General features: G+C 49.3%; 1 protein-coding gene across 16 annotated transcripts in view; it reads right to left on the bottom strand.

Annotated features, from left to right (window-relative positions):
• Window positions 1-12,631, bottom strand: part of LOC146404246 (uncharacterized) — a 205,060-nt gene that overhangs the window by 1,440 nt on the left and 190,989 nt on the right. For 5 of the 16 annotated variants that reach the window (XM_085023938.1, XM_085023935.1, XM_085023947.1 and 2 more), the window contains one exon: window positions 6,022-10,057. Coding sequence is in view for 2 of the 16 variants with exons in the window: in XM_085023943.1 (XP_084880069.1) it covers window positions 10,042-10,057 (16 nt within the window). In the remaining 14 variants the exon portion in view is untranslated. Of the gene's footprint in view, window positions 1-5,762; window positions 10,058-12,631 lie in introns of those variants that run through there. The other 11 variants (XM_085023941.1, XM_085023957.1, XM_085023960.1 and 8 more) reach the window with 8 other exon arrangements.

The following is a 12,631-nucleotide window of genomic DNA, read 5'->3' as shown; positions in this document are numbered from 1 at the left end:
CCGGCCACCATTTATAGGGGGAATTGATGTCAGGTGGGCTCACCAATTGTAAGGGACGAATTAAGCCCTATAATTAAGAGGATTGGCTGGTCATGTGAGTGAAGCAGGGCCTGGTGAAACAGGAGACACACAGACAGCAAGACAATAGCCATCTTGAGCGGCCTGCCCACACACTGACCTATGTGCTAGGTGGATGAACATACTTCCATTCATTCAATAAGTGCTTGCATAGCTTACCTGATGCTGAGTTCTCTGCTTGACTTTGGATATAAAACCCAAAGAGTCCTTTCCAAATATGTATATATATATGAATCATATGATGTATGACTATAACACCTACTTACTGGTTTGAATGATATTCTGTCAGCATTTTGGATTGGATATGAAAAATCTTAACAATGGTTTTTATTAATAAATTTTGTTCCATGCAAATTGTTTTTTAATGTAAAATGTAGGTATGTCACAGTCAGTCCATCAAACAGGTATCTTTCAGAAAATTATGTGGGCTTGAAGTGTATGTACTTTATTGAGTTGAATTGATGAACTCTCTAAATTTTGTACATGGAAAAAAATTCCATTATAGAAAGACAGCTCTATTAAAAAGGCAAGTCTAATAGAAAAGATAATTAAGGTGGAATTCCTCAGATGAAGAATAAAAAAATGTGAAATAACTCGTTTAAAAGCGTTTGCACAGGAGGCTTCATTCTTTTTCAGAAAATTCATTTGCTGCCATTTTATAAAACAGTGTAGGTCACAAATGCTCCAAAATTTTAGCCCATTACCCATCCAATCACTCGCTGCCTTTAGTGAAAGATGCTCTGTCCTATTTACACCAATTCCTCTAGCAAACAGATTTTCAAGCCAGGAAATAATTTCCGAATAAGCTATTTCCACACTGGAAGCGTGTTTATGTCTGGCTAGTTGGAATTGCCATCCTGAACCATGGCCCTTGAAGTTACTCTATCGTAGCAACTCACAGTTCTAAATGAGCAACTAAGCAGGATGTGACTTCTACTCCCCGTCATGAGGGGAATAACAGCACATATGCTCTAGAGGGTGCTTGTGGTATCATGACGGTGACTGGGTTTGCAGAATTTGGTAAACTTTACACACAGCTGTTAAAATGACCAGATTGAAAAGACTGGTCTTAAGCCCGGACCTTCATTGTAAGAATAGTATTTGTTTCACACCTTCTATCCTTTATGGGTTTGCTAACCAAGACCCAGCCTTATACAAGCTAATAAATATTTATTGAGGAATTACTACATATAGGAGAAGGTACCAGGAACTGTCTTATGAGCCCTGTTCCTGAAATGCCAAGCAGGCGGCCAAGGGGCCAAGACTAACATGCTCCCACAAGAAGGCGGTATAAATGCATCGGGACCTGGTCTCTTGTGAGTGGATTGAGATCTCCGTGCCAGCAGAGGCCACTTTCCTTAGCAAAGTCCCCAGAGTCTGGCACACAGCCGTTCCTCCATATCCACAAAGCTTCGTTTAAAGTAATTTGATTGGCTAAAAGGTATCTGGGACCTTAGAGGAGAGAGTTCACTTTTGCCGAGGGGGAGAGCGAAGGCTCCCTGGAGGAAAGCAGTGTCTGAGCTGGACCGCAGAGGAGCAGCGGTGGGAGCAGGGGCTGTGCGCGTGGGGTTAGGGAGCAGGGGTCTTGCAGGTGAGAAGCGTGGCCAGAAGCTGGCTCGATGGCCTGAGGGCAGCTTTGTGGGCCCCGCTAAGAAGCCTGGACGCAATTCAGCAGACAGAATCTCAGGCTTACCCCTCTGGTCACGGCTGGTCAGAAGGATTGAGTCTGGGGGCCACATCGGGAAGCTACGCCCCTAACTGATGTGGTGGCCGAAAGAAGGGCAGCTTAGGAAACGGAGTGAAGGCAGGAGCTGCAGCAACTCCTCACCCTGGTGGCAGGTGGGGGCGGGAAGGAGAGAGGGGAGGCAGGTGTTGGGGGAGAGAGATGAGACCCTGCAGGTCAAGACAGAGCCTGGAGGAGAAGGTTCTCAGCTTGGCAATGATGAGCTTTACACCTGCTGAAGCGGAGGGGGGCAGTGACATCCGGAAAAATGCCCAGCACGGAGAGTGGGCAGTGGGGTGCAGGCTTGTGAAGAGATGGAGGGTGGATAGAAACGGGGAGCCGTTTGCCTAGAGGTTTGGCTGGAGATGTAAGAGCAGGCAAGGTCTCCGAAGGAGGGCCTTTGGGGACAGCAGAGCCCTTTGCCAGCAGGAGCACCCCCTCTGCCCAGCTCACCTTAGCGGGGAGACTCAGGGTTAGAGGCCAGGGGAGCTTAGAGCCGGGGAAGGGCTGCCGGAACCAGAGCCTCTGAGACTGGGTTTCTCACCTGCTCTCTCTCCCACCTCTCATTTCAGCCGGTCTCCATTTTTTTTCTGCAGGTAGACTCCCCGTCGTAGGGCCTGCTTGCTGCCAACAGCCCCAGGGCGACATCCTCTCAGCTTTCTCACACCAGGGTCCAGCCATCCCGCCCGAGAATGACTTTGACTTGTCCATGCTTGAAGCACATGCCCATTCTTGGGCCAATCTGACCTGGCCACCTGTCCACTTCTGGGGTCAGGGGTGGTTTTGCTCCTGGAGGGAGCAGGTTGCTAAACTTAGTGGTCTAACAGCAACCATGTCTACAACAGGGCTTGGAACTGAGGCTGGGAGGTGACCATGCTATGTTGCTGGAGGAGGAAGATGACGTGGGGGAAAAAACAGAGAAAAAAATAGGCAAAAGATCTAAACTGACTTTTCTCCAAAGAAGACAGACATGGAAAAAAAAATCCCCATGAAAAGTGCTCACATCACTATTCATTAGAGAAATGAAGATCAGAACTACAATGAGGCATCACATACCAGTCAGGCTGGCCTTGATCACAAAACCTACAAACAGTAAGTGCTGGAGAGGGTGTGGAGAAAAGGGAGCCCTCCTACACTGTGGGTGGGAATGTAAGCTGGTGCAACCACTGTGGAGGACAGTAAGGAGGTTTCTTTAAAAACTAATTAGAGAATTACCCCATGAATCAGCAACCCCACTCCTGGGCGTATATCCCAAGAAAACCACAACTCGAAAAAATACAAAGGGCACCCCACTGTTCATAGCAGCACTGTTTACAGTGGCCAAGACATGGAAACAACCTAAACGTCCATTCACAGAGGATTGGATAAAGACGATGGGAAATACATATATATACACACATATAATAGAATATTATTCAGGAGTTCCCGTCGTGGCGCAGTGGTTAACGAATCCGACTAGGAACCATGAGGTTGCGGGTTCGGTCCCTGCCCTTGCTCAGTGGGTTAACGATCCAGCGTTGCCGTGAGCTGTGGTGTAGGTTGCAGACGCGGCTCGGATCCCGCGTTGCTGTGGCTCTGGCGTAGGCCGGTGGCTGCAGCTCCGATTCAACCCCTAGCCTGGGAACCTCCATATGCCACGGGAGCGGCCCAAGAAATAGCAACAACAACAACAACAAAGACAAAAGACAAAAAAAAAAAAAAAAAAAAAAAAAAAAAAAGAATATTATTCAGACATAAAAAGAATGAAATAATGCCATTCGCAGTAGCATGGATGGACCTAGAGATAATCATACTGAATGAAGTAAGTCAGACAAAGACAAATGTCATATACTATAGCTTACATTGCTTACGTGTGGAATCTAATAAAAATGATACAAAAGGACTTATTTAAAAAATAGAAACAAATTCACAGATTTCAAAACCAATCTTATGGTTACATAGGTGAAACCACTGGGGGGGGGAGGGAAGAAGTGGGAGGATGGGAATAACATATACACACGACCGTGTAAAATAGGTAATTAACAAGACCTACTGTAGAGCACAGGAAAATCTACTCAACAGTGTGTAATGACCGATATGGGAAAAAAGAATGAATACATTCACATGCATAACTGATTCACTTTGCTGCATACCAAAAAGACAACATTGTAAATGAACTATAATCCAATAAAATTAAATTTAAAAAAAGAAGTGTACATAGATGCAATGGAATATTACTAAGTCATAAAAAAGAATGACATAATCCCATCCACGGCAACATGGATGCAACTAGAGATTATCACAGTAAATGAAGTCAGAAAAGAGAAAGACAAATACCATATGATATCGCTTATATGTGGAATCTAAAATATGACACCAGTGAACCTATCCACAAAACAGAAACAGATGCAGAGACATAGAGAACAGACTTGTGGTTGCCAAGGGGGATGGACTGGGGATTTGGGGTTAGGAGATGCAAACTATTCCATTTAGAATGGAGAAGCAACGAGGTCCTACTGCACAGCACAGGGAACTCTATCCAATCACTTGTGATAGAACATGATGGAAGATAATATGAGAAAAAGAATGTGTATATATATATATATATACAATATAAATCAACTATACTTAAGGAAAAAAAAATTTTTAAACAAAGTCCCAGAGGGATGTGGGAGGACCGAGGGGATCCTGGTCCTAAAGAAGAAGAGTTTTAAGAAGAAAGAAGCGGACCTGGCAGCTGAGAGCGCACGGAAAACCAGGGACGCATGTCATTTCAATGGGTATGAAAAGATCCAACCCCTAAGAATAACGTGGCTACCAAGCTTGTCAAGTTTCCTACTTCTTTGGGTTGAAGCAAGAAAGGCCCCCACAGTTGAACAGGGCGAGACACACTAGGCTTTAGCAGCCATTCGCACCAATTCAACGAACATTCATCCGCCTCCCACCCCACGTGCAGGCATGACGTTGGGTGCTGGGTCACCCAAATGATGGACAAGCGTCCTTGCTCTGAAGAGTAGGAGGGAAAGGACAACACGAGACACATGGGCCCGTGCCGTCTCTGCTAGTTCCTTGGATGTTTGTTGAGCACCTACTATATGTCTGGTCTGTGCTGGGCACCTAGCGGGGCTGGGGCTGTGCGAGACCCAGCCTCCTACCTGGTCAGTGGCCAGGATACTGTATGAACCCTCTCACCACCTGCATTGCCCGGTATTGAGGTTACTTAGGACATTACTCTCCTCTGCCCTGGTCTAAGCATCACGCAGGTGGGAACATGTCTGCTTTGCTCCTTCACTGCTTCACTGAAGGTCAGGACCTCTACCGCCTAGATGCTTCCATCAAATATTTAGCAAAGAATGGACAATAGAGTCAACAGAGTTCTGACATGATGTCACTATCTAAGAATCCAGGAAACCTGCAGACTGACTTAGTTCCTTCTACAATCAGCCTTTTATTTCTTCCGAGCTGATGTCATGATGCCCGTGGGATAGCAAAGGGTCATTTGGAAATATTCAGGGGTCCTCATCAGCAATTTATTTCTATTATTTGCAGCTAGTAAAAATGGCCAGAAAATACGATTTTAGCATCCTCTAGAGATTAGCTTATTTAATCCTCAGGACAACCCCGTGAAAGATAGAGTTCTTGAACCTGAGTTAACCCAAAGCCCAGAGAGGTTGAGGAACGTCTCCATGGTTACACAGCTGCGACGCAGCAGAGCTGAGATTCAAACATCAGCAGCTGAGCTCCGGGGTGTGGCTCCATCACCACCGCGTGTGCTGTCCTCCTGGGGACAGCACAGCGGGCGTATGTCCCAGGAAAGCTCTGTGGAGGCCACCGCTTGCATTCCAGTCTTGTTTCATACCTTGTGAAGCTGGCCCTCTCTGAAATTCCAGGCTTCAAAAAAGGGGTGGGGGGGGTGGAATTTCCAAAACAAAGGCCAGGCCAAAATCTGACCTAATTAGAGAATAAAGGGCTCCTTTCTCGCTTTGTTTTCAACTCATTTAGTCCTTGACCGTTTTTTTCAACATTCAAATTTTTTTCCTCTCCAGAGCAGAATAAAAAGAGACTCTACCTGCCAATGGTGTGTGTGTGTGTGTGTGTGTGTGGGCCCTGACAGCATGAAATAAATGTTCCTCAGCATTTCTGTGCCTCGTTAAGAAACATGGGCCATGATTACCATGCATAAACTAGAGTCTGGGTCAGGAGCTGAGGCGTTCGCTTCACCCATAATCCCCTTCGCTTACCTGACCCGCACTTGCATTTTCTCCCTTATGAACTCGTGTCCTCGTGATGCACATGCCAGGCTCCAGGTGGAACTTGCGGAGCCTCTTGCATGTCCACTCGTCTGCGAACAATGGTTCCTCCTTCCTGACAGCCCAGGAGGGAGGCTCCTGCAGTCCCCCTTCCCCAACACCTGGGGCTCAGGAACCGCCCTCAGCGCCGCCCTGCTTCCTCCCAAACCCAGTCCGGGTCGCCACACTGACCTCCGAGCCTGGCCGTGGGAGCCGGGCAGATGGCATCAGTGCCTGAGTGCCCGGGTCTTGCTTACTAAACCGTCACCACCTTTGCGCCCGGCCTGATTCATCCCATCACCTTCAAAGCCACTTAGAAGAATGCAAGTGGTGTCTGAGAACCCAGCCTGAGGCTGAGCCCGGGCAAAGTCACCTTGGGCCCTCTTCCTCCCTCTCATCAGATGCATGATTATCTTTGGGCAATGCCAGTCATCCCTAAGGGCAGCCGGGGGAGGACAAGCCCATGGGGCCGCAGCAGCCGACGGAGGCCGTGTGCGAGACGTCAGGGAGCCGTGCGGTCAGAGGGAGACAATTTCCTTTCTATGCTGGAGAGGACTTTGCAGCTGACTTCATGGATGCGAACCTCAAGTTCTCAGCAGCTGCCTCCCAATACCGCGAGAGAGGGCGGGAAAGAGTGCCCCGTCCCCACACCTGAGAATGTCACTTTGCCTCCGTCTCCACTAGGGCAGAAAGGTCACGTTTAAGCGGAGGTATTACTCCAGTTCTGGAAGCCACTGCACATGGGGTCTGCTTCCCAGCTGGTTCTTGGCCAGGCGGGCGGGGAAGGTTTCGAAGCCTCATCAGGGATGGATAATGACAACAGGCGTGTGTTCTCTGTCGCGGAGACACCCACCCCCTCTGAATTATCCTTCCTTATCGTTATCTGCTGCCTCCCCAGAGAAGCTGCACTATCTCTGTCTCTGCTTTGATCTGTAAGGCTGCTATGTGGCCCCGACACAGGCGCCATGAAAATCTGGTCCCCAGATCTTCGACCCAGGCGCTTTCTGCTGCTAATGCTGCGTGCATGTTGGCTCTGGGCTTCATCCGTGCCTGGAACCTGATGGGCAGGGCACTGAAGCTCGAAGTCAGCATTTCAAAGGGAAGATTAAGAACAAGCTAAGCCTTTCGTTCAAATAGCACAGTTAATCCCAGAGCAAATCACGCTGGGTTGTGAGGCCATGTGAAATAGCCAAGGCTTCAAATCAAACGTGGTCCCGGAAAAGTGGCACACGCTCCTTCCGAGAGGGAGAGCTCTCTGCGCTGTGTGCGCGTGTGTGCAGATGTGTGAGGCATCCGTTTCTCAGGGTTGGGGGCTTCCTCTCATGAAGCGGGCACAACAGAACAGTGGTTCAGACCTCATGCTCTATGTTATGTTATCTCAGAGACGTGGGAATGTGGGCCAGAGCTTGTAATCATGGCTGATACATGCTAGTGGTATCAGAGTTTCTCTTGCCACATTTCTCTTTAAAGTCTGTAACTAACATTCATCTTCTAAGGATGTCAGTTCATAGCTGCTGCGAACACACCTTCTGAACTGCCTTGGTTCAAGGCATCCAGTGTTGCCGATAGAAACTGGTCAGGAGGGTTTGAGACCGAATTCAGACCCGCCGTTTCTTTGTTACCAGAAATAACTCAGATGTTAGGAGCCATTTGCTTGCGGGGCTATCTTATTTCTGCATTGGCGGAATGGTAGGATATTGTAGGCTTAGCAATGCCCATCATTACTGAGATCCAGCCGTGCAGTTGGCACACAGGGAAGCTTCCGGAGCAGGGCACACCTGCGGGGCACACACACACACCTAGGAGTTAGGGTGGGCAAGGCTGGGCGGCAGATGAATGCGTGGCGGGCCCTGAAATGGCTCCTCAGTGTCCCATCTCTCTCCGAGTTCAGCAGTGACGTGGGGAGCGAGAACGGGAGAGGGGCAGCTCAGGGAGCAAGGCACAAGGCAATTTCTGGGGTTCTCCAGCTCCCCCCCAAGACTCTCCTGGGCAAATCCCCTCCCACTAAGAGCTCCTGAGACCTCAATTCCTCCAAGCCTTCTGATCCCACTGGACAAGGAATGGGGCTTTTCCTAAGACCCGCCTCCTAACACTCCCGTCTCTCTGGAGCATCAGTCCCAGTGAGTCGGTTTCCCTTTGCTGAACGCTGCATATATTCATTCCGACGGTTTTTCCAGCATGGATGAACTTTCTGGCCTAGAGCATCGTGATTGAGCCGCAGGAGGTTCTGAGTGCCTACCATGCCCTGGGATTTTCTGATTTACTTCTCATGAAAATCCTGAGAAGCAAGGACGGTTGTCTCACCGCTTCGCCTTTAGCAAGGCTAAAGAAACGTGCTTAAGATCACACACTGGGATGCGTCAGAGCTGGGGCTCAGAGCAGGTTGTTTGAGTCCAAAGTGTATACACTTGACCCTGACCCAGCCTGTTAGCACCCCACCCTAAGCACCCACTACAGGCCAGCACAGGGCGAGGTGCAGCCGGGGCACCAGGAAGACCAAGATGTTCCCCGCCCCCGCCTTCGGGAGGCCTGGGGAGGTGAAGGCAGAACTAGGCCAATGCCATGGAAGACGCTGCCCTCGACGGGGACAGAATGCAGAGTGTGCAGGCGCTGAGAGGGGCGAGGTCCGCTCTGGGCGGGGAGCTATTTTATCTTTTCAAACTCACCGGCGTACTTGAATCAAGGTCTATAAAAATGACTATGCCAACTTTGAAAACTAGGAAAAAGTGCCTTTCCAAAAAAAAAAAAAAAAAAGTTGTATGGCTTTAAATAAAATTCCAGAGGTTGCTTTCTCATTTGTATCCCTGGTAAGCGCTAGGCTGGGATGTTTGGGTGTCCTTCTGTTCACTCATTTTTTCTTGTATCGTCTCTTCTCTCCAAGGGTGGATTCAGCTTCCTTAACAGATACCTTGCCAAGGCATTAATGCTGATATAAGATCTTTTAATTCAAGCCGAGGAGGAAGAGGAGAAGGCCCTGAAACAGCCCCTGGCCTCCCATTCCTGTTCGACCACTCCAGATGCTTTAACCAACAGGCTGAAGAAGCAAACAACACCCCAGTCCACCCAACCCTCAAGTTCATCCCCAACCAGTTGCTGGACCCACGTGTAATGCTTTGACTTGGCTGTTCCAGCCAACGACAATAGTGACCCTGTTTTAGACAAAGGTTGAATCTTCACTGATGTCTTCAGGTGTTGAGAGTGACGAAAACCCTTAGATTAGTGTCCTGATCAAGATGCTACTTAGGGGGAGTTCCTGTTGTGGCTCAGTGGGTTAAGAATCTGACTAGTATCCACGAGGATGTGGGTTCCACCCTTGGCCTTACTCAGTGGGTTCAGGATCCAGTGTCACCATGAGCTGTGGCTGTGGCTGTGGTGTCGGCAGGCAACGGCAGCTCCGATTCGACCCTAGCCCGGCAACGTCCATATGCTGCAAGTGAGGGCCTAAAAAGTAAAAAAAATTAAAATGAAATAAAATAAAAAGGCTACTTAGGAACAGATCCAGCTTAGTAACTTTTTTTCTAGACAAATGCACTCGAAACGAGGCAGCAGGAAGCCAGCGGGTGAGGCGGGTGAGAAGGTCTGCCCTGAGCCCCGGGCTGCAGGCCTGGTGGGTGTGGAGGATGGGGGGGCTGGCAGGGCTCCAGCAGCCCTTCTCCTGTCTGGCAAACAGAGAGTGCAAGCTCTGCACAAATTGCTACACGATACCCGGCATCCTGGGACTGAGTCAACCGTGCCCTTAGCTAGCCATGGCCTTGGTTAAAAATGTAACTTTCCAAGGCAAACAGAGACCCCGGGAAGCAGCGCTTCTACACCAAGGATGTCCAAGTTTGGACGCCGCCTCTTCTCTCTTATGAAACAGAAGCGCATCTGTACTTTCAAGTCACGGCCCACAGTACCGTCCCGGGAGTGCCGTTCTGAGCGGAACACCAGGAGCAAGATATCTGGACTACTCGACAGTCTTCTTTTTCCTTATCAGCCCAGAGGAAGGCTTAAAAAAAAAAAAAGAAAAGAAAAGAAAGGGTTTACAATGTAAGAAATTTGTTCATATGTATTTTCCCCTAATTATGAGTACAATGAAGAGTAAATTATAATATTTGACCACGTTAAATTACTTAGGTGTTTTTTGCAAAGCATTCGTATAAGACGAGAAAGTTAGACTGCAGTGTACGGGCCTCCGCTCCCCGCCGCCTTCCAGATGGGGAGGGAGAGATGGACTGTGAGCCCCCCCCCCCACCCCCTCCTCCTCTCCCCCTCCCCGGTGGAACTATTCCAGCTTCCTCAGGCCCCTGCAGGATGGCCTGTCTCGTCTGTCTGGCTGTTCCGGGGAGTTTATTCAGCTGCCTGAACTTCTTTTTTTTCTTAAATCATTTTTTTTTAAATTAAGACTTTTTCTAAAGAGTGCTTTTAGGTTCACAGCAAGATTGAGCGGAAGGCACAGAACTTTCCCACCCCTCTCCCTTCCCCACCCCTCCCCCACTCCTCCCCCACCCCCACCCCTCCCCCCTCCACGGTGATCACCCCCCCCAGAGTGTACACTTGTTACATGTCAAAGTCCACAGTTGACATGCGGTCCTCTCCTGGGAGTGCACATGAGTTGGGACACAACTATAACGACGTGTCTACAATTACACCAGGAAATACCGCACAGAGCATTTCGCTGCCCTGAAAATCCTCTGGGCTCCACCCAGTCACAAAAACACGAAACACTTCGTTTGCATTTGCAGGGCCTGCTTGCGCAGGAGCCCTGTTAGTCTCTGTTCTGGCTCTAATTTTACTGTAGGTGCCGCTGAAGAGAGAGCAGAGCCTGTTTTTATGAGGCAAAGGCCGAAAGGCTTTCCCTATGGAAAACCAGCCCTCAGCCACAGCCACGGGAGCACTGCAGCTCCGGTCACCTTTGAGCTGCCCTGACCCGCGTCACCTCCCACCCTCTGCCTGAGCCTGTGGAGTCCTCCAGTCGCTGGCAGCAACTTCTGGATTAAAATGGTAGGGATCTGCCATGCCTCCTGTGCTGAGGGCAGGAGCGATGCTTTTTTATCTTTTAGGGCTGCACCTGCAGCATCTGGAAGTTCCCAGGCTAGGGGTCAAATCAGAACTACAGCTGTCTACACCACAGCCACAGCAACGTGGGATCCGAGCTGCGTCTGTGACCTACACCAGTCTGTGACCTACACCACAGCTCGCGGCCAGGCAGGATCCTTAACCCACTGAGCAAGGCCAGGGTTTGAACCTGCATCCTCTTGGATACTAGTTGAGTTCATTACCACTGAGCCACAGTGGGAACTCCCAGGAGTGATGCTTTTTATCGAAAATTTTTGTCTCAGCAGCTCCATTTCCAGGCGTAGAATTAGCACACAATAAATGTTTGTGGAATTAAACTGAATAAACTAGAACCTGGGGGAAATATTGTTTTTTATAGGAGTATCTCTATTAGGGACACAGGCATGTCCCTATCGCATGTTTAACTGCCACAAATGTGTCCCCCAGAGCCAGGAGTGAGACGGGAGTAGGGACCGAGGGCTCACCCGCCCCCTCCTCCCGGTGGGTGGACTGGACTACCTCTGCCTCCCCTGAGGGTGGGGTGTTCCTACTACTTGTCTTCTTTCTTCTCTGCAGTGCTTAGAATAATTACCTATCAGTAGGTTAAGAATCTGACAAGTATCTAGAGGTTGCAGGTTCGATCCCTGGCCTTGCTCAGTGGGTTAAGGATCCAGCGTTGCCGTGAGCTGTGGTGTAGGTGGCAGACGCAGCTCAGATCCAGCCTTGCTGTGGCTGTGGCGTAGGCCAGCAGCTAGGATTCCACCCCTAGCCTGGGAACTTCCATATGCTGCTAGGGCGGCCCTGAAAAAAAGAAAAAAAAAAAATTAAAAAAATTAAATTAGAAGAGTGCCTGTACATTGCAGGGGGTTAGTGAATTTCTGTGGAATGAATAACTAAATGACGGTTACTCACCCCGGGGAAGGTCTTGCTTAAAGGCAGCCTGGGAAGGGCCTCTGCAGTCCTGGGGTGCAATGCGTGAGGTCCTCACAACAGCCTCCCGCCTGCTGCGGGAGCTGGGCTGACCCTGTCCTGGTGTCCCCGCTCTTCTTCAGTCAGCCAGGGCTTTCAATCGCCACCCTCTAGACCAGCTTTGTTACCATGAGTCGAAGCCACAAAATGTTAGTTCTGTGCTGCTTCTAGCTCTTCCGTTTTGCAAACCAAGCATGCATTATTCATACTTCCTTGGCGTTCCTGCCTCCCGGATTTTAACCCATTCTTGTGACCCTCTTCCTCACTTTCCTAAAAATGCTTTAAAGTATTTGTGATTGGGAGTTCCCGTCATGGCACTGCAGAAACGAATCTGACTAGGAACCTTGGGGTTGCAGGTTCGATCCCTGGCCTCGCTGTTCAGTGGGTTAAGGATCCGGCATTGCCATGAGCTAAGGTGTAGGTCACAGACGCAGCTCGGATCCCACATTGCTGTGGCTGTGGTGTAGACAGCTGTAGTTCTGATTTGACCCCTAGCCTGGGAACTTCCAGATGCTGCAGGTACAGCCCTAAAAAGACAGACAAAAGACAAAAAAAA

This window comes from Sus scrofa, chromosome 4 (assembly GCF_054392235.1).
Source record: "Sus scrofa isolate SSC_HxYL_T2T_F1_AM1 chromosome 4, Sscrofa_HxYL_maternal_Yorkshire_Landrace_v2.0, whole genome shotgun sequence".
NCBI lineage: Eukaryota > Metazoa > Chordata > Mammalia > Artiodactyla > Suidae > Sus > Sus scrofa.
The sequence above is the reverse complement of the archived record's forward strand: the minus strand, read 5'-3'. Positions and strand labels throughout refer to the sequence as shown.